The sequence below is a fragment of the Chanos chanos genome, chromosome 13 (assembly GCF_902362185.1).
Source record: "Chanos chanos chromosome 13, fChaCha1.1, whole genome shotgun sequence".
Classification (NCBI taxonomy): Eukaryota; Metazoa; Chordata; class Actinopteri; order Gonorynchiformes; family Chanidae; genus Chanos; species Chanos chanos.
In genome coordinates this window covers 19406104-19428115 of record NC_044507.1, presented here as the reverse complement: position 1 = coordinate 19428115, position 22012 = coordinate 19406104, and the positions used below count along the sequence as shown (strand labels likewise).

The 22012-nt window shown below is 41.2% G+C and overlaps 1 protein-coding gene across 1 annotated transcript; it reads left to right on the top strand.

The window, feature by feature from the left end:
• The first annotated feature begins 1997 nt into the window (after positions 1 to 1997).
• Positions 1998 to 15406, top strand: card11 (caspase recruitment domain family, member 11). Its single transcript, XM_030789748.1, has 23 exons — positions 1998 to 2199; positions 3039 to 3176; positions 3654 to 3979; positions 4272 to 4451; positions 4815 to 4967; positions 5906 to 6031; positions 6130 to 6324; positions 6495 to 6650; positions 6752 to 6803; positions 6902 to 7029; positions 7147 to 7253; positions 7415 to 7458; positions 7563 to 7695; positions 10760 to 10961; positions 11077 to 11203; positions 11692 to 11932; positions 12146 to 12230; positions 12412 to 12507; positions 12619 to 12739; positions 12937 to 13119; positions 13579 to 13703; positions 14888 to 15003; positions 15202 to 15406. The coding sequence occupies exons 1-23, from the start codon at positions 1998 to 2000 to the stop codon at positions 15404 to 15406; spliced, it is 3441 nt and encodes a 1146-aa protein (XP_030645608.1).
• The last annotated feature ends 6606 nt before the right edge of the window (positions 15407 to 22012 follow it).

Here is a 22012-nt window from a genome sequence, read left to right as displayed (position 1 = left end):
ATTCAATAGTTTTCCATTCTCAGGAAAGGAAGTAAAAGAGCAAATATCTCCTCAGTGCTGACTCTACTTATAGCCTCAGTGCCAGATTTATGAAAGCACAGTGTTGGTAGGGACAGATAAAAAAAAAAAAAAAGAAAAAAAAAAAAAAAAAGGTATATGCAAAAATTAGGGTGGGGATGTGGACATTATCAGATAGGCTTTCATTTGCAAAGCCACGTGAAACTTCTCAGAGACAATGCAGGGATTATGCGTGGTCTAAGATGACGAACCTGCACCTTTGGGCTCCCTGTTGTTCAGAGAATATGCAAAAGGCCCAGCATGGGGTTCAAAGCCCAACAACATTACACAATTTTCTTTCTTTATGTTTTTCTTCATTTATTTGACTGCACACACTCACACACACACGCGCGCGCGCGCACGCGCACACACACAGCCGCTGTGTATTTGATTATCTGTGTGGCTCATGGTAAACAAGGTGGCATTTTATGTAACGGTCTTCATTTTCCAGGTGGAAAAAAGTTACCTGCCTACAGGCTAGCAGTGCTCATTCATATCAGCCACCCTTTGTAGTTAACGTTTTATTAAAGCCTCTTGATAATATCTCTGACTGTTGTACTGATGGATGCCTGTGGAAATACTGTATGTGCACTCATAGACACTTAAGTTCTTCCACCCACAACCAGTGGCTAATGAACCTCACAGCTTTGACATAGACAGTGCTGTCTTCACACAACCATGTATAGCAGTTCTTTCAGTTGAGTTTGCCATAACCAAAACATAGATCTTTACAACAATATTTACAGTAATGTTCGCCCACCGGTTTAAAAAGAAAGATCAAAATGCAATGTGCAGTGTAAATTAATTTTATCACACAAATGAAAATGAACTCTTACTGTCATAAAAATGTATCATTCAGCACATATCTTATATAAATGTAAAAGTTTTTACAGCAGGGACCTGAGAGTTAATAAAATAAATTCACGCCTAGTTTATTACTGAAATGAATTTCAACAATAAACATGAAAATTGCTCTCCTGTCATATAGAGTCCAACATCAGGAATTCATTCATTATTAAAGTGCAGCCCCATACTATGCACACACACACATCTGAAATACATATTTTGTGTTTGTGTATTTTATGTTTATTTGTGTTTATATTTTGTATGTGTGTGTGTGTGTGTGTGTGTGTGTGTATGAGACAGAGAAATGATGCCTGCTGAGTCACATGTATTTTGAGATTGATGATATAGTCTGTTTTGACTGGACTCACAGTGGAAGAGGGACATAAGAGTCATATATTCACTATATGTATATGTTTATGATTAGCTTCTGATGCTTTCCACACCCATCTCAATGTTTACACCCGAGCACAGTGAGCATAATTTATGACATGTAGTTCATGTGTGTGATGTGTGTGTTTCATGCCTGTGAGGTGACTGTGTTCTGTGCCTGTGATGTGAGTGCAGTTTCATGACTGCCTGCAACACTCTCTTTGCATTTTTGCTTTTACTGTAGATATTACCGATTTCAGTGTCTGAGTTGACAATGAACTGCTTTCCCTCAACAAAAGGCATTTTTTGAGTGGCAAAAAAGGTCTCCGAGGACATTTACCAATGTTTCACTAAATCAAAATTATCCATTAAAGACTACATAAGACAAATGAATCAACTTATGAAAAATGTGTTAGTTTTGAGACCATTTATTGTGGTTCCTATAACGAGGTGGTGGGACTTATTTCCCTCATTGCTAATTAATGTTTATGAATGCAAGCACACACCCATTTTAAGATGGAAAATAGATGACAAAGTCTGAAAATTAAGACTTAACTATTTGCCTGTTTCATCAAAATCAGTGTGATATATAGATCCACTGTTATCTGTTGTGCTGTTTTTTGTTGTTGTTGTTTGTTTGTTTTTGAACACTGAAAAAAAAGAATAGTCCCAAACTGACCCAGACTCTACTTTTTTTTTTTTATGGCTCCAGGCCCCAATCAAGCATGGAGAACGGAGGCTCAGACACCATTAAGGATGATGAGGACAGCTTGTGGGAGAATGTGGAGAGTAACCGAAACACTCTCACACGCACCATCAACCCCGACAAACTGACCCCTTACCTGCGACAGTGCAAAGTCATCGACGAACAGGATGAGGACGAAGTACTTCGCTCCTTGCTGCTAGTGTCCAAAGTCCACCGTGCAGGTGTGTGTGTGTCTGTGTCTGTGTTTGTGTGTGTGTGTGTGTGTGTGTGTGTACTTGTTAAAGCTAGTGAGTTCTGCTGTTTGTTTGTGTTGATGTGTTAGGTGCGTTCAAACACTCCCACACCAGAACATTGATACACTGGATGTCAGTGACAGAGCCGACTAGACAGCATGGTATATAAAAATGCAAATGTGTGCAGAAAACATTTACATGCAAATCGCACCATCAATCAGTTACTCTGTAACCCTGTTTTTTTTTTTTCGCTGGGTTTTTCCAGTTTTGTATATGATGATGAATGGAGGCTTTTAATCCCATGAGCTACTGTTGTATTTTATTTTCTTTCCAAAGACTCCTTCCCGAACCACTGTATCATTTTTCAACTCATGTATGGCTGCAGGCAAAATGGATGACAAGGATTTTGCCCTAAGGAGTTTACAAAGACTGCCAAACTGTGTGTGTGTGTGTGTATGTGTGTGTGTGTGTGTGTGTGTGTGTGTGTGTTTAGTTACAAAGCAGAGCTCAAGATGCATATCTACCTCTATTTCATTTAACGCAGTTAGTCTGTTACTTCACTTTTATTATTATTGGGACTGCCAGTCTAGTTAATAATGTAGCATGTTTTTCAATCTTGCTGACAAGTGATTTTAGAATAACTATCTCTCTGATAACATAGTGCTTAGATTATTCAAAGCATAAGCTTAATGAGCATTCAAATGAGAACACTTCAAATTTATTACAAGGAAATAAACACATTAGTACATTCTCTATCAACAATAATAAATTATAGGAATGCACTCAAAGAGTATCTCAGGAAATCAGTGGCCGTGTTTGTTTCGCAGGGCGCCTGTTGGATATCTTGCGGACCAAGGGTCAGCGCGGCTATGTGGTGTTTCTGGAGAGCCTGGAGTTTTATTACCCCGACCTCTATAAGCATGTCACGGGGAAGGAGCCCACTCGCAGGTTCTCAACAATAGTGGGTGAGTTACTCAAGATGTGAGAGGACCAAATATGTTCGCAGTGAGGAATTACGCACACACAATTGCAGTGTCCTTCTTTTTCTTCCGCTGGGACCTTTCTTTTGATGTCACGACTGTCGTTTCTCGATAAGTTGTTGACGTACTCAGCAGGTACTTTACTTTCAGTTCTGGGAGAGTTTCCTGACCTGTACACTTGCATATTCTGAGGGAAGGAGAAAAACAAATAAAACTTACTTGGTGTCATTAGACTCTCAGATTGTTGTGTCTTGGCAGAATGTTTCAAGGTTATAGACCAAAATGATTCATTCATTGTTTTAATGAGACATTCTCAGAATATTCTTGCACCATTTCTGTCATAATATTTGGAACTGCAAATGTCCTTGAAATGTTGCCTGCTGAGTCACACTTTTTTTTTTTTCTTCTTCAGACATCTGTTTTGTGATTTATGATATAATGTATTGCGACTGTGTTTCACAGTGGAAGAGGGACACGAAGGTCTTACTCACTTCTTAATGAATGAAATCATCAAACTACAGCAGCAGGCAAAGGCCAAAGACATTCAGAGAGTGGACATTCTCGGAAAGTATCGTACTCTGGAGGACGAGCAAAAGAAGCTGCGACTGGCTTACCAAGAGCTTCGGACCTTCCAGGAGCGTTACAACAAAATGAAGGAAGAACGCAACAACTACAACGACGAGTTGATCAAGGTGAAGGACGAGAACTACAAACTGGCCATGCGTTACGCCCAGCTCAGCGAGGAGAAGAACATGGCCGTCATGAGAAGCCGCGATCTACAGCTGGAGGTCAGAGCCCTACCGAAGGCTGCCAGTCAGTTTTTAAGCTAAAGTCATTTTGTGCTGCTGGTGCTTCCTCGCACACTGGGTCACCGTGGACGTTTGTCTGTGCGTTGCTCCATTACTCGTGAACGTAGTTGGCGTTTTTTGTTTTCGTGCATCTTTTAAATCTCTGTTTGAAAATCTTTTGAAGAGTTCGATATGTGTGACGTTTAAGTGTTTTGTTTCAACATGGCTGGTTTCCCTGCTGAGTAAAGTACACGACCTGATTATATTTATGTACCAATTATTCATCCTCCAGATTGATCAGCTGAAGCACAAGCTGAATAAAGTAGAGGAAGAGTGTAAAATGGAGAGGAGGCAGTCTTTGAAACTGAAAAACGACATTGAGAACCGACCTCGCAAAGAGCAGATCTTTGAGCTCGAACGTGAGAATGAAATGCTTAAGATCAAAGTTCAAGATTTGCAGTCTATTATACAGGTAAATCCTATATATTCAACTACATAATTCTCAGAGCCCAACTATACAACACCTTGTCAGCAAAACAGTAAAAAAATAGCCAGAGAAATATGCTTGTGAAGTAACACATGCTTGTTGAACTTGTCACTATTTGACAGTATGCACACCGAACCAAACAATAACAGAGCTCCATAAATAATTTGGGGAAAGAAATGAATATTATTAACTGACTAGTTCAAATGGTGAGATCAATTCTGTGGAACCCTGTCAACCACACAGTTTATGCAATTAAGCACCGTCTCTTGTTAATTGGCCTTGGACAAAGCTCGGTTTCCCTATGAATTGACTTTATTTGTCTCATCCTCCATTCTTTGGTGAATGTAGCCAGGACCGATACCTGGACCGCTGCCACACAAGGCCATCCTTGACATTCTGGAGCACGACCGTCAAGAAGCTCTGGAGGACAGGCAGGAGCTTGTCAATCGTCTCTACAACCTGCACGAGGAGGTGCGCCAGGCAGAGGAGCTCAGGGACAAGGTGAGCGAGATATGTCTAAACACAGAAAGTGCGTTTAGTGCAGCTCTGTGTTACACAGTTAGTCTGGTTACCCTAACAATCTGGTTAATTTAACATAGTCCTTGAGCAGGGATATTTGGCTGCATTCTTGCAGGGGCCGGGTTTTTCAAAGCTTTGACTGTTGTGAAATGATGAAGTGGTTTGTCTATTGGTCAGATTAATAACGTTGGGCAGGACAGCAAGGTAAACTGCTTGTCCCGTTGGAGAAGATTAGACTCATGTCTGTTTATCTCATGTCATTTATCTTTGTGTCAAACTTCAAATTCTTGTACATATTTTTTTCCAGGTTAATGATCAAAACTGATCAAAGGGCCGGTGTGAACTGGTTTGAATGCTGAATTTGGCCAGCAGCTCCTCAGTTGATTAGACCTGTCCTAGTATGTCTATGTGTGAGATACATAGGGCCAGTATAGTCATCATAGACTTTTAATTTGGCACCAGTATGGGTACAGCTTGGGCTGCTTTGACGAGACTGGGTATAAAAACTGAAGCTCCCGGTGTAGACTTCTCATGTCACAAATGAACAAGAAGTGACAGAACTTGATGATGACTGGCTGTTCTAAAATGGCCCCTTCTGCAAAGTGCTGCATCTTTAATTAGCGCTGCCTCCAAGCTGAAGTGTGAAATGTGTCAAAATTCGAGAGAAGAGAGGAACTTGCAGGAGGTGGCACGGAAAATAGCAATAGGCTATTCTCACATTCTCCTCTCAAACCATTCGTGTGATTCTACGGTGCTAAGTCACTTATGAGTCCGTTTGCACTATTTTGTAGGTGGAAGATGCCAAACATGTTGAATGCTGGCTTGTAGAATCCTTGGCTGCTTTATTTTGGTCTCTTTTGAAAAGATGAGTGCCGTGAACCTGGTGACTGAGAATTGAAAATAACTGTTCTTATTTGCAGTACCTGGAGGAAAAAGAAGACCTAGAATTAAAATGCTCCACTTTGGAAAAAGACTGTGAAATGTACAAGAACCGCATGAACACCATGATGTTCCAGTTAGAAGAGGTGGAACGCGAGAGGGACCAGGTCTGACCCATATACTGATTGTTATGGTGAAACTGTTTTCACCATTTAACTGATCTCCAGTCAGTTATTGAAAACTATGTCCTTGATGTGCTCCCCAGGCCTTCAAGTCCAGAGACGATGCCCAGAATCAGTTCTCTCAGTGTCTTATTGACAAAGACAAATACCGCAAGCAGATCCGTGAGCTGGAGGAGAGGAGTGATGAGCTGCACATTGAAATAGTGAGAAAAGAGGCCAAGATAGTCAATCTGGAGTCCAAGTTAAGACGTTTGTCTAAGGAAAGTGGCTTAGATCAGGTGTGAATCTGAACTCAGTCTAGTCAACACCACGATACTTTGAATCTGCTTTTCATGACTATATACCATTAAACCTAGAATACCACTTGTTAAACTTGTGTAAGTAAACTTGAGTAAGTTAATTAAGGAAATGTGTTTGCTCACAGTATATATGCCTTTTGCCTTTGCAGAGTTTGCCTCGAGATATTCCGTTTACGATGATACCCCAAGCCCTGGACCAGCAGGACCCTAAGACAGATGGGGCTTCAGACTCTGGAGAAGATTCCGCTGAAGAAAAGTTCTTTCAGGAGGAGCCCAAGTTAAGACGCAGAAGAAACATTAAGGGCGTGAACATTCCATTCATGGTGATTTTAACTGCCCGTTCACAGTGTTTGTATGCTGTTTAATGGTGTTGAGCTTGTGATCTGACACGTCTTTTATATTGCAGATCAACAGAGCAAAGTCTCCAGTCTCAACAATCAAGCCTCTAGATTTCCTCGGTACTGTAAACTGCAAGGATTTTTACTAATCTTAGCTGAAGAAGTGAATAAATGGGTTATATAGACTCTCTTTGGCTTTCTCTTTCTTTACATAACAGTGTCAAACAATGGGGATCTATCGGATGCTCCTAGCACAGACACTGGTTCCTTTACCACAAATTCAGGCAACACCAGTTTCACTAGTGTCCCTATCACGCCAACAAGCGCCAAAGACATGCTTAACAAAGTAAGTGTCTCATGACTCATTCTGCACTGTTGCAAATATGTCACAAAAAGGTGAAATGTGAAAATGAAGGCTTTAGAATAGACCCTTTAAGAGTCTGAATCCTCTCTTTGCCAGCAGCTGCGCTATCGGAATGACAGCATCATGTCCACAGCCCCTGAGCCTCCAGGGAACGCCTCCCTCGTGAGGAGAACCAAAGAGGGAGACCATGACTTCCAACCGCGGAGGTATTTATGGTGGAGATATGAGCCGTTGTCATGAAATTATCATAAACTTGTTCTGGAGATTGTGTCCTAAACCCTTATGTGATAGACTCATTTAGATTTGCCTATCATATAATGATACCTTTATTTCTTTATCATTTCCTCTCTCTCTCTCTCGATCTCAGTCTCTCTGACCTAGACAGTGATAGTGGGGACAATATGGAGCCAGGTAAAGAAAAGGGACCGTCAATTGTTGATCTTTCTATCAGTCTCTCATTGTGGTCACCTCCTCTAATCATCGCCCCCTGTACTCTCTCCTCTCTCCCTCCTCAGACGAAGAAGCTGATAGGTTTTCCCACGGTCCTCCGTCTATTCACTCCTCTTCCTCCTCCCACCATTCAGAGGGCATGGAGACCTATGACCTGGAGCAAGTCAACAACATATTCAGGAAACTGTCGCTGGAGAGGTAGGCGTTTGTGTTTCGTACTATGCCTCCGTCATGGTCATTCTGTCCTTTTGACCACTGGCTTGAAATTGCCTAAGACTTGCTCCTTGGTGACATGAATTGAATTCCCAGAAATGCATTAGTTTTATTACATCTTAACAGAGCTGTTTGGCTTCACCTTTTCAGTTCAAGGCTTTTACAGTTTCAAATGTGTGTTTAAGAAGTTATATTTCCTAAGTTATAAATGAGAAGCATCATGAACATTGATGTATATCGGGTGTTTTTAGATAACCCAGTCAGAAAGTGCTTGGTAGTAGTCTTGACATGAGAAAACAAAGGCAGGACTCATCCTTTGCTAGATAAGGTCTAACTCATGTTGTATAACTGAGGGGACAGGAAGCAGTTTTGGTGACTTTGTCGATTTTAATTTAAAAGTCAAATCAGAATCAGGAATAATAACAAGGTTTCTCATTTCATCCCTCGCTTTTATCTGCAGAGACACGTTCCCTAACGTTCATTTGTAAGAATTTCTATTTTACCTTCATATTTTTGGAAATTACTGTTAATCCAGTTTACAGTTCTGGAGAGACAGTTTTACTAAAGTTAATCAATAGATGTAGAGTATCATTGCTCTCTGATGCTGCAGGTATGTGTAGCTTAATGTTGCCATCCTAGTTAGCATAGTGATGGATACCGATGTTCTGAAGCAATTCTACGAAGTGGAAACACGTAGAAAGAGAATAAAATTCAATGAAGAAAAGAACCCTGTTGAACCCCACAGAGAATCTTAGACTGTCCTTTACAAATGCTTCCCGAAATAGTGTATTGCGTGCCCGTTACGTAAACGAAACCATTTTACGCAGGATTATCTAAAAGTGTATCGTGACCTGGCAGGTCAAATGCAGCGCTTAAATTAAGAAGCAGAAGAACTGAAATTCTACCCTCATCAGCCATTAGTCTCAGATCATATGCTATTTTCATCAGACCTGGTCAGCAGTACTCTGGCCTTATCTGAATCCAGACTGAAGCATTTCATGAGTGTAGTGTTTGATGTCATTTGATGCATTTTCTAGACTTCTGCTCAAAGCAGACTGGAGAGGGTTTTAATATGGCTCAAAACAGAAGGATCCGAGATGTTCCTTTTGAGTCGGTGTTGCTCCACTATATTGGCAAAAAAGTTTCTAAAGAATGTTTTGAACAGGTCACTGTGAGCTTTTGTAACTGCAAAAAGTTAGTTAAACCTGAATCTCATTTATTATACACGCAGTGTTTGTGTTACTTTGAAAAGTGCAGTGTGTTGGATGCTTATGTAACCTTTAAGCATTACATGATGTGCTGTTAGTTTGATTTCACTTTGAACTCATTTGGCTATATGGCAGTCCCCTCTGGGTAGGTAGCTTTACTCATTTCTCCAGGATGTTGCCCTGCTCAGAGATATCGTAATTACTTTTTTCCTTGGTGACAAGAGCTGGTTTGAACCTGTTGTTAGACATGATTCACTTTGTGTGCTGTAATACTGACTCACGACAAGTGAGATCTGAGTGTATTATAATGCTTTGGTTAGAGACAGACTGGTCATATATGACGTCTGAATATATTGTTATACTTTGGTCTTTTACGAGGTCTGTGTACATTGCTATACTTTGGTCATATATGAGGTCTGAGTATATTGTGTTACTTTGGTCAAATATGAGGTCTGAGTGTATTGTTATACTTTGGTCATATTGTCTGAGTATACTGTGTACTGTATTACTTTGGTCAAATTTGAGGTCTGAGTACATTGTTATACTTTGGTCGTATTGTCTGAGTATACTGTATTACTTTGGTCAAATTTGAGGTCAGAGTATATTGTAATACTTTGGTCATATTGTCTGAGTATACCATATTCCTTTGGTCAAATATGAGGTCTAAGTATACTTTGGTATATATGATGTCTGAGTATACTGTATTACTTTGGTCATATGTGAGGTCTGAGTATATTATATTACTTTGGTTAGAGGCAGACTGGTCATATGTGAGGATTTGGTATATTGTAATACTTTGATATTACAGTATACCAGTGAGGTTTGAGATGATGATGATGATGCACTGGGCAGCTATATAAAAAAAATAAATCTAGCAGTGATCTGAGACAGTAATACGACTGCCGGCATTAAGAGTGCATCAGTAGGTAAGTGCTGTGTCATTATAAGGTTGAATGAATGTCTGTGATTGTGGGTTAACACGTTTGTAACTCATTGAGGACAATGAAGGGAGTGTAAAAGTTGGATGAATACCATTGTAGTTTGTTCTAAGCATAGACACTTGACACCACGTCAGTGTTAGCATCATATTTTATATGTTTGAGTTTCATGATTCTGTAGATTGCGCATTAAAAAAATGGATGATCATTTAAGTGTGAATGAAGCCATATAAAATGTAGTTTGGAAAGAAAAAACAAAAAGAAGGAAAGAGAGAAAGAAAGACAGAAACAAAGAAGGAAAAATACCAGCCAAACTTGTTATCCTGTTATTCCGCTGAATCATCCAATCTCATTAACAGTCGTCAAATTAAAATACAATCACAGACTGACAGACTAATTTCCGACTGAAAAAAAAAAAGAAGAGAGAAACGAACCTATTCAAATGAAAGTCTGTGAAAGAATTGGTGATGAGCCCCACTGCCCTCATAGCCCTGTTTTCAGCACATGTCTCCCTGCCCTGCCACAACAATCACCCATCTGCATCTCATACCTGAGAGTGATTATGCCATGCCTCACTCACCTTGACTGAAGGTGACCGCTATGAGCGAGAGAGGTTCACAAGGTTACAGGTAATTGGACATTCCAAACTGGAGGAGAGAAAGAAAAAAAAAATAATAAAATTAACAACACGGCATTGTCGTAACATATCACTATACAGTAATATGATCCAAAAAGATTTGATGTATGTTTTCATGTGTGTATGTGCATACATGAATGTGTATATTTGTGCATGCGTGTGTTTGTGTTTATGTTTGTGCGTGCGTGGTTGTGGGTGTGTATGTGTATGTACGTGTGTGTGCGCTCATGCATGATTTATGGTTTTTTTTTTTTCCTGCCCCTCAGACCGTTTCGCCCTTCGCTCAACTCGTTTACGCGCTTCAACAGTACTCTTAAGCCTGTGCAGGACCTCTGTGTCCCGGGAGACTACATTCTCTCAGATGTCACTCTGGTAGGGGGCAATGAGAGTGGCATCTTCGTGTCCTTTGTGAAACCCGGCTCTAAAGCAGAGTCGGCTGGACTGAGAGAGGGACACCACCTCCTAATGGTGAGATATTCCGACTGCACGTATCACAGAGTGAATCTGCTCTTATCTGTACTGCATGCCCTGTCGTGGCGGTATTAGTAATGTATTTGTATTGTGCTGTTTATGGGCGGTGTAGTTAGAAGGCTGTATCCATGGAGAAACCCAGAGCGTACCTCTGGACACATGCACCAAAGAAGAGGCCCATTGGACCCTGCAGAGATGCACTGGCCAGATCAAGCTCCATTACAGATCCAACGTTGATGGTAACTCAAACAGTTTTTTTCTTCCATTTAGTTGGCTTTTCTTCTAAGACTGCACGCGGATAAGGGTTGAAGAAAGCAGAGCACACCAGGAGTAGCCACACAGCATCTGTGAATTCAAAAAGACAAAGCTAAAACTTTGATCCATTAACTGGGAGACAGTGTTCCTGTCTCTGGCTGTGCTTCTCTTCAGTTCTTGTGTGAACATCCGTGGAGAGCTGTATGCTCAGCACAAAGGCAACTAAAGCAGGCACACACACAATATCAAAGACCTCATAATGTTAGATTTCATCTGTCGGTGCACAGAGCCCAGCGGCGGCCTGCTCATCTGTTTGGACAAGTAATGGGATTCTCAGCAGCTTAAAGAGCAATGACAACCTCACTGAGTCCTGCCTTTCCTGGCTGCTCTCTGTGGGCTCTGTGTTTATATTTCTGTCCCGACCAAGTCCCTGCCTCCCAACCCACCCGCACCTCCCTCTTCTTGTTCTCAGGCTACCGTCGGCTACAGAAGGACATGGATGATGGCACGCTGGTTTCGGGGGATTCCTTTTACATCCGGGTAAACTTGAACGTGTCGGTCCAGACGGACAACTGCACGATGAGCGTGCGCTGTGACGAGATTGTCCATGTGCTGGACACCATGCACCAGGGGAAATGCGAGTGGCTGTGCGCTCGAGTCGACGCCTTTACCGACAAGGATCTGGAGAGAGGCACCATACCGAGCTACTCCAGGTTTCTACATGTTTCATATGACCCCATCTTCTGTCAAGTACCTCTACTTAGACGATCAGCTTAGTAGAATAAAGTGTTGTCACTTTATTTATTTATTTATTTTTCTTTTTTGAGAGTAATCCATCACTGTCAGTGTTTTGGAGTGTGTTATTCGGTCGGATACGTTTATCCTCACTGGAGCCGACTCTGAGACGTTCTTCTCTCACTGCCCAGGGCCCAGCAGCTCCTCCTAGTGAAGATCCAGAAACTGATGTGCCGGGGTGGGAAGGAGGACACGGACAGCCTGCGGGGTCTTCGGGTCAGTGCACAGCTACGCTCAGAGAGCCTCCTGAACCCCCGAAACACCGGCTTTTGTCCCCAAGACCTCAAAAACGCCCTTTATTGAACTTTATGTGAACTTAGAGAATGTTTAACCAAGGCCACTGGTGTTCAAACAATATCATAGTAACTGATTTTTACCTTGTTTTTATTGTCCGTAGAACACGTTACAGCCAGAGGAGCCCATGCAGTCACCTGACCCCAAGTCCAGCCCGCGTCTGTCCAGGGCCAGCCTCTTCATCTGTCAGATACTACAGGTAATATCTCAACCTCTACTCTCTCTGTCTGAAAAGAATGGAGACACAGGGATTGTTATAGAAAGGGCAAGGAGATGGGAATTGGAGATTAAGAGATTTCTTTGCTGTCAGTTTGTCAGCAGAACAGATAACAAGTACAAGAGGATGAACAGCAGCGAGCGCGTGCGCATCGTCAGCGGCGGGAATCCATCATCGCTTCCCAGGCCTGGTTTTGAAAACATGAAACCTGACGGTGAGTTCCCAGCTACCTCCTGCTACCTCCCACCTTCACCCACAACCTTCATTTCTTTCCTGAAGATTCTAGTCCTCTCTGGTGACTGTAGTTCTCCATTGGCCCTGATTCTGGCCCATAAGAGATAATAGCTTTTATAGGTGCTTTTTACAGTGGGATGTTAACCTGCTGTCCTGTTTCAATGTGTGTAATTTCAGACTCTTCTGACACAGAGACCGACCTGAATAAGAGCCTAAACCTGATCCCTTACAGCCTGGTCACTCCACACCACTCCCAACGCAAGAGACCTGTACTCTTTTCCCCGAGCGCTCTGGCCAAAACCATCGTTCAAAAATTCCTCAACCTCGGAGGCGCCATGGAATTCAACATGTGTAAACCAGGTATGGTTGCAAGGGTTAAAAAAAGAGGTGCACACAGAAACGGTTTTGTATTGTGCAGAAGTAATTGCCGTAGAAATGTTATCCACTCAAATTGAATGGGGACAATAGTCGACATTGTCAGCAATAGGTCACTGATGTAAGATAAGGACATTATGTGCCAGAGAAGAGCACAGAAATGGGAGGGGAGATTTTTTAATCTCTGTACGATGAGCACAGTCATTATGTCTGGACAGTTCCCTTATACTCCAAACTATTAGACCTAGATCAAACAGTAATACACATCTGAAAGAAATACAATACAATAAGTGAATCTGTTGATATAAAAAGGTGTTTGGAAATGAGCAATTAATTAGTCATAAACACACGTAAGTGTCAGGGCTTTTTTCTACTTGGCCTGTCAATCGGCAGTTTTTAAACCTGTTTTTACATTTTTTTCGTTCTCATGTGTCATCTTTTCAGATGTTCTAACAAAAGAGGAGTTTTTTATGAAACAGAAGATAGAACCAATCATTTACTCTAAAGAAAAAGAAGCCAACACATACGAATGCATCACCCCTGAAAATATTGAGGCAGTGGCGTTCAAGGTACAATTAGAAATGTCTGGTAACATTTCAGTGATCGTTAAATTACATTTTGTTTTTTTTTTTTTGCTTTACATGTAACTGTCACTCCGCCTCTTTATGAGATTTGTCGTATTATTGCTCTCTCTCTCTCTCTTTCTCTCTCTCTCTCTCTCTCTCTCTCTCTCTCTCTCTCTTTCTCTCTCTCTCTCTCTCTCTCTCTCTCTCTCTTTCTCTCTCTCTCTCTCGCTCTCTCTCTCTCTCTCTCTCTCTCTCTCTCTCTTCTCTCTCTCTCTCTCTCTCTCTCTCTCTCTCTCTCTCTCTCTCTTTCTCTCTCTCTCTCTCACTCTCTCTCTCGCTCTCTGTGGCTTGCCAAGCTTTCAGCTGTCTTGAGTCTCATTTAGAAGCATGTCTCATTTGGAGAAACTAACCCCTCTTCAGGATGTTCGCTGACCCATCATACTCAGCTGACATTTCCTGCCCACAATACGTGTAATTCTCAGAGCTTTACCTGATCCTCTCATTCTGTGGAGGAAGCTGCCTCTGTACTCAGAGGGCTGGGAAGTCACTGTAGAAGAAAAAGAGGGACAAAGTGCTTCCCCTGTCAGGGCTTTGACCGGATGCATGTTCTGTAAAAAAAAGGGAAGCCTGTGGTAGGATGCACTGTATAGACAGCCTAAATATAGACAATACAGACAAATAAAGTCTGGTTTGGTTGTTTTTTTTTGGTATTGTCAGACGCTGACCACCCCCCCCCCACCCCACCCCGCCCCCCAAAAAAGTCACTTTTTTGTGCTTCACTTAGTAATGTGTCAGGAGATGTGTCTAATTTTCCACTGCAAATGGTGTTCCTGTGAGAGCCGAGTGAAAAGAGCAGAAGCAGAGTAGTGGGGGGGGAGGGGGGGGGGCACACAGGGATGGGGATGTGTGTAAGTGAGTCTTAACAGATGTGCCGTTTTGCCTGAAGAATCCTCAGCTATGTCGCACTGTGCTCTGCTCTAGTCTGATACTCATTTCAAAAACACAAACATTTCTGGCAACTTTCATTATTATTATTATTATTATTATTATTATTATTATTATTATTATTATTCCCAGTATCCCATTGCAAAAATTAAACAAACAAGCAAAAGAGAAAAAACCCTGTTATTCCTTTTTTGACAAGTCAACCAATGTCAAATCCGGTATATTTCTGTCTTATTTCTCAGAATAAACACTGTCTGCTGGAAGTTGATCTGAGCTGTGTAAAGGACCTGCTGAGGAGAGAAATCTACCCCATCATTATCTTCATCAAAATCTGTGAGAAGAACATTAGAAAATTAAGGTAATGCAGACCCTAGTGCCCTTTAATCAGAGCTCCTCTCTATCTCCCTCTCTCATTATCACCTACAAACAACACAGAGATTTATGCTGATGGGAAAACTCAAAAATAACCGACTGAAAATGAAGTGTCAGTGTGTTTGTCTGTTGTGGACTTTTTTGTTTTTTTTTCACTGTTTCCCTGACGTCTGTGCCCTGACAGGAGGCTGCCGTTAAAGGTGGACTCAGAGGAGGACTTCCTGAAGATGTGCCGCTATAAGGAGAAGGAGCTGGAGAGCCTACCGTGTCTCTACGCGTCTGTGGAGCCCGACTCCTGGAGCGGCGTGGAGGACTTACTGAAGGTCATTAAGGACAAAATCTTAGAGGAGCAGAAAAAAACTGTATGGGTGGAACAGGATCTGCTGTAGGAGGTTCCTACCCCGTAGCTCTGTCCCCCCGCAGTAGTGTCCTCAGCCCGGCCTGAGGTGCTGAGCGTGTCACTGCTGAACATACAGCACAGACCCAAGACTAGGAAGACATGCATGTTGCTTCCTGTGTCTGCCCTAAGGTATGTGTTCAGCAAGAACAAAAAAAAAAAGAAAAAGAAAAGAAAAGAAAAAAAAAAAAAAGAAAATCTGGAATGTTGTCCTGTGACTTGGGGTGTTCGAAACAAACAGTGGAAATGTTCTCACCCACAGCTTCTTGTCTATTGTTCTTCCAGACATGCAGCTATTGTCAATAAAATGTACGTGTACCCACCCTTTGTCAGTAATGTACAATAAGGTACATGCCAATGCACTTTGTGGCTCTTTATCAGTGGTATTCTCTTGTCAAATCGTTCCCACATATAGCATTCTGATTGGTCACAAACGCAATTAATGTCGATAAATGTAGATCGAATTTGACGCCCTTAGCTGTTGCTGTATCAGTCAGTTTTTTTTTTCTATTATCAGTGGATCAGCACTTAGTGCCTCTATTTGTTTTTGTGTATATTTATTTTTACACTTGGCTGCAGTCAAGTTCTGTTGAGAGAAAATATGTATTGTTAAATGAGCTGGAGAAGGTCTATGTGCAGATGACTTAGACGTACTCTGCAGTAGGCCTCAGTGTAGAAGTGTACCAAGTGCAATGTAGCAACTGTCTCCCTGTGTGAGCCACATTCCTCTTATGTTGATTGTATATCTATATTATTATGATTGTGCATACCTAGGTTTTAATTTGAAGATTAGATTATTGCTCAGCAGGGGAACTCTCTTTCAGCCTTTTACGTTAATTTTCGAACGTACGTATTTTAAATAGACAGCCATTCAGCGTCTCAGAAAAACGACTGAAAAAGGGAACCTCTGTCAGACTCAGCCTGTATTTGACTCTGAAGAGGAAGTGGTCTCTCCATGGTGTTAAAGGGGAAGTGAATTTGAGAGAGAAAAAAAAGAAAAAAAGAACCTCTTCTTACACAAGACATATAAATATTTAAGATATGAGCTAGTTCTGTTTACTGAGTTACATTTTTTTTGTAGACAGCTTGTCAGCCAATGTTTGCTCCTCCAGATGGAGGTGACAGGGGGACTTTCTTGAACAGATAGCTAAATGAACTTAAACTGTGTTCAATCTAGATGTTATTTCTTTGTCTTTATGTATCATTATTGCAAAAAATCAGTCATTACAGTTTAGTTTTTTTTCCATAACGTTGTATATTTATTATGAAAGGGCTTCTTAATGTGGTATAATAATATAATCTCTCACTGGCTGAGTGTTCTGATTTTGTAATGATCTCAATAATTCCACCAGATCTTAAAGATTAATACATTTCAAACAATGTCTAACATAAAACAGCCAACAGAAATGGAGTGTTATGAAATGCACAATAAAGGGTATCAATGTATCATGTCTGTCCCATTTTCGTGTGCATCATAAACTTGGAATTTGTGACACATTTTCGTCAGGAATTCTGACCTCCACTCTGACTGATATAAGAGTGCACTTTTCAAACTTGTCTTTAGGTCTTTGGCTGTCAACATCTTATCAGCCTGACTACGTCACGAGTGCTGTTTTCAGGTACTGCAACTAAAAAAAAAAAAAGAAACAAAACAAAAAAAAAACACCCTCTGTATGTGGGGCACCTAACACTGTGTGAAGTGCTTTTTGGAATGAAAACTGAAATAAGACGTGACGTGTACAGAAATCCTGGACAGACTGTGTCAGAGGAAAGAGCAGTGGAAAATTCAGTTGGTCCCAGGGCTGTAGAGCTGTAGATGCTTTTGTGGTGATAGTGGTGGTTCCTCTCAGAAGAGCGTCAGTCAAGTCAACAGCGCTGACGGTAAACCAGTTTTCCACTGTGATGGTAAATACCATCATACAACCTCTTGGCTCACACTCAAAAAAAAAAAAAGAAAGAAAATTTGATTACAAATACAACAACATTAGGAATACTAGAGTCTGAATCTGGCTTCAAACTGTGTATATCTACATGACATGTACTGTGTAACTTATTTATTCTTTCATGAGAGGGTGTGGTTTTGAATTTTGCCTTGTTTTGCTAACCAAAAAAAATTGGAAAACAGTAAACATAGTGTTTGGGCAGGAGTACCAGTGTGTGTGTATGCAGCTGCGTACGTGTGTGTGTGTGTGTGTGTGTGTATGTGTGAGAGAGAGAGAGAGAGAGACAGAGTTTGAGTATTTAGAACAATGTGTGTGTATAAGTTTGTGTATTTAAAGCAATGTGTGTGTGTGTGTGTGTGTGTGTGTCAGAGAGAAAGAGAGACAGAGTTTGAGTATTTAGAACAGTGTGTGTGTATGAGTTTGTGTATTTAAAGCAATGTGTGTGTGTGTGTTAACAGTAAGAGAAATGTTCTTTATTTTAGACTGCTGCTGGTAAGATCAGACTATGCAAGCAGGGGGGGGCGGGGGTGGGGGGTGGGGTTGCAAAGGTGTGAAAACTAAGTCTAATAAACAATGTTATCTTCTCAGTGAAAACTTCTAGAGTTACCTCGGTTACAATTTTTGACAGTGCCACATCAGGTGAACAGTCACATGAAACCTGACCTTACCAGTTAGAGAATCAAATCAACGGTGTTTATAAAAAGAACCACAGATTGCAGGTGAATTTCATGAATATATCATCTTAGCAATGCCATCAACACTCATCCAGCTTGGTATTAAGAAATTTGCTGATAAAAGCCTTGGTTTTTTTTTTGTTGTTGTTGTTGTTTTTTTGGGGGGGCGGGGGTGGGGGGGTTGTTTTTTTTGGTTCTGTTTTGTTTTGTTTGGCACTGTGCCTTGCTGTTCGGATTTCTCTGTGCTTTTTTCTCATGCAGCTGATCGCCACAGGAAGAGCCTCCCATTTCGGCGGGGTGTCACTCTGCCTAGCTCTGTTCGTTCTGCCAGATGGTTTGCCAATCTGTTTAATAGCAACGGTCCCTGCATCCATCAGTCAAATCTGTAAGGACCGCAAGAGCCAAGATGTCATAATAAATACACCATCAGAATCGGTGTGTGACAGACATCAAGGCTTCTATATTACACTCGCAGCTGCCATCTGTGTGTATCTGAGTCTCTCTGCGCCACACCGGGATGTTTACTGAACACAACGCTCACACGTTTGCCTGTTTTTTTTAAGCAGTCAGAAGCGATTCATCTGGAGCCATTTTTGGTCAAGAAAACAGAGCAGACGTCTGTATTTAATGTGACTTTTTCACTTTATTAGATTTCAACCTTCAGATGTTAAACTGAGGGTCCGTCAATTGTTAAATGACAACAAATGCATTTTTTTTTTAAATCCTGACTTTCATTAGAGTGGTGTAACTTCACTTATTTGTGTCATTGTTGGATGAAGTATCCTTTGTAGACTGAAAGTGATAAAGTTAAGTCTTAATGTCTCTTCGGATTAGCTTGTTTTAATGAATGAATAGTAGCAGCACATGACACTCAACAGTATGCCATGCTACAGTCTCTAGGCGCTATAACTACTGCAGTAAACGGATAGTGTGAGTACAGTGGTTTAGTCTGTTTATCTCAGTGTATTAATACTGTGAAGGGTTTGTGTGTGTGTGTGTGCGCATGTTTGTGCGCACGTGTGTGTGTGTGTTTGTTTGCGTGAGTGTGCATGTGTGTGAATGTGTTTGTGTGCTTGCGCGTGCTTGTGTGTGTATGTGTGCGTCTGCACGGACACACAATTTCAAGCGTGCACTTGTGCGTCACGCGGGGTGTAGAAGAGAGAATTAGTAGAGCTCTACTTTTTTGATTTATTTATTGTGAACATAATGAGAAATCTTTGTTAAAATCCATGCTTTCGGGTTGTGGTCTATTGAGGCTACATGCCTGCTGGGTTTTGTTTGGGCTTATCTCTCTTAATTAGGCTGGACAGAGCTTTGATTTGTATGCTGATGTTTTCTTAATATTTCTTGCTCCATGTCCCCTGTCAGTAAGACTTGCCAAAGATTCAAAACAATATTTTAATGAATGTTTTGCTGTTCTCAGGCCCTTAAGTAATGAAAGGAAACAGAAGGTGGTATGTTGGATAATATTTACTGCTTGTCCTGTTAGGTGATTCATTTCTAAAAACAGAATTCAAACTACTCACGTCCTGTAAAGATTTTGTCAGTGCCCAGACTTGTTCCGTGTCAACATCTATGTTTTTGTACGCGTCATTTGTCACCCAAGCACTTATCTCATTCTCAATCTAGCCTTCTCAAAAAAACCTTCTTCTTTTACCTGGTGAGTCCTCCAAACGCTACACGCGTCTGAACCAATGATGTCTGTGTTGTCACCGTGTTTTTTACATGTCTATGGGTATTCTACAGGCAGAGAAAAATGTGTCAGATAACCGTTTATTTGACAAAGAAAATAAAAATCACAAAATCAGAGGACATTTGATAAAACAAACTCAAGGACCACACCGTTACTAGCACTGTTGCTCTTAAAAGTACTCTCATCGGTCGTCGTGAACAAATGGAGGGAAGAGCGGTGCTTGACGAAATGACAGAAAAGTGGTACCTGTTTTAGTCTTTCGTCTGACAAGTGGTCAATCTGGATGATTTTTCGTGATTTGTTTGCAAATGAGATATTGCATTCTCCAGGGTTCTTAAGTTCATGTTCCTTTTAAGGTATGGTTAGATGAATACCATCATAGCATGAGTGCAAACTCTATATACCCTTCCTCCATAAGAGCCCTATGAAAAGCAATTTCACTCTCAGCCAACATGAGGAATGGCCATGGAGTTTTTGTTTTGCCTTTTGTCTCTCCCCCCCCCACCTTATTTGGAGATCAAAATCTGTAATCATGGCTGTTCTGAGCCCTGTAAGGTACTTCAACCATGTCTGTACTGTGCCTTGATTTCATCTTTTCCAAAACCTTGTCCAATTAACCTCCTGCTTGAAAATCAACTTGAAAGCTTTTCCATTAAATGTTTTTCCTTGCGCACATCAACTCAGTAAATAGGTTTAAAAACTCTGCATCAGTCCTCCATAATCAGAGAGTGCTTGTCTTCTAACTTATAAACAGCATCTAATAATCTATTTGCAAGGCAAATGGAAAAAACAAACTGCACCATTTATATGCTAATGTCGTTAAAGGCCTCCTTCACAGGTAGGGGGTCAGTGGTACAAAAGTAACATGCGCCCGTACACCCCCCTCCGTACATGTTTCATGTTTCAGTGATTTTAATGATGTGGATACTTTTTTTTTTTTTGCTTTTACCACTTCACTCCCATTCCACCAGCTTTGCAGAAATGGTTTAATGTGTCTGAAAATGATTATTTCTGAGCATGCATTCACTGGAAAAATAAAAATAAAATACAACAAAACAAAATGTGTGTGTGCGCACGCGCACGTGCGTGTGCCTGTCCAATTAAACACACTGTTTTTTTGTTTGTTTGTTTACACAGTGCTTTATAAATACACAACACTATTCATCATTAATAATGAATCTGAATTCCTCTACCATGAGCATGTCCATACAGTTGCCCATATAGTCCATTAGCAAATAACTAAGCAGAAGATTCTTCCTCTGTCACCAGTACCTTGTTAAACCACTGAATTGACTGATTACACCAAATGAAACACTGCAAAGTGCAAAAGGTCTGTATAAAAGTGCCAAAATACAGCGGATTTGTGCAGAATAGGGTTAAACCTAGTACAGTCTGACACTGCCCTCTACCGTGAGAGCAATTCTGACAATTCATTCTGACGGGTGGTTGTTTCCCTGAACCTGAACCTGAGACGACAGCGATGCTCGCGCTTCTGTTTGAAAGCGTCGTTAATACTGCTTTCACCACACAGTCAAATTAGGTTTTCAAGAGTGAATTATTGTCCCGTTTTATGTCCCGCAGACTACAACTTTAGTGACGGCCCAAGAAACTCATGTACAATACAGTTATAAAAGTTCGTTTTTATTTGTAATGTTTTATCTGGTATACCTGGAGTGTGACAACTGTTGTCTCAACTGTAAGACGGTAATACCGCGTGATTACAACGCGTAGTACAACGTATCATTCTCCTGGCATGAATCGTGTCAAATTTTATTACCTGTTCCTTTAGAATCTGAATTAAAGGCGAATCACAAAACTGTATAGTTCCACAGTAAAATCTGTCCCATTGACATAGAGACAGTGAGGGGCACTCTGATACCAAATTACCACCCGTGGTCGATCACCCCTGTCTACACCCGCCCACACCCGCCTCACTAGCTCCCACTACTGGTCCGCATGTGATTGAGCACTGGTATCTTTGATAGAGCACTGAGAGGGGGCTGCAATAAACTTCCAGTGTCGGGGAGAAGACAGAGAATCGGTCGCCCACCTCGAAAAATAACTTTACAGAGGTGAAATTGCTGTTAACTGTAGAGTATTGACTTAATTCACTTGGAAAAATAGTTTTCCTTTTAATGGGTTTTGGGTCGTAAAGTATTGGCTAAGTTGATATCATAAATTGCATGTCTGATTGGAAAGCATGCCGTTAACTCGTCTGGTCTATCGTCATGGTTTCAGTGGATTGACCTGCGTATGAAACTTATCTGGTATACAATTTCGCGTCTTTC

Excerpts from the sequence above, each read along its gene's own strand:
- card11 (XM_030789748.1), top strand. The coding sequence starts at position 1,998 with ATGGAGAACGGAGGCTCAGACACCATTAAGGATGATGAGGACAGCTTG. Across the intron at positions 6,804-6,901 it reads CAAGCCTCTAGATTTCCTCG|TGTCAAACAATGGGGATCTA; the intron begins GTACTGTAAACT and ends TTTACATAACAG. Across the intron at positions 7,459-7,562 it reads TGGGGACAATATGGAGCCAG|ACGAAGAAGCTGATAGGTTT; the intron begins GTAAAGAAAAGG and ends CTCCCTCCTCAG.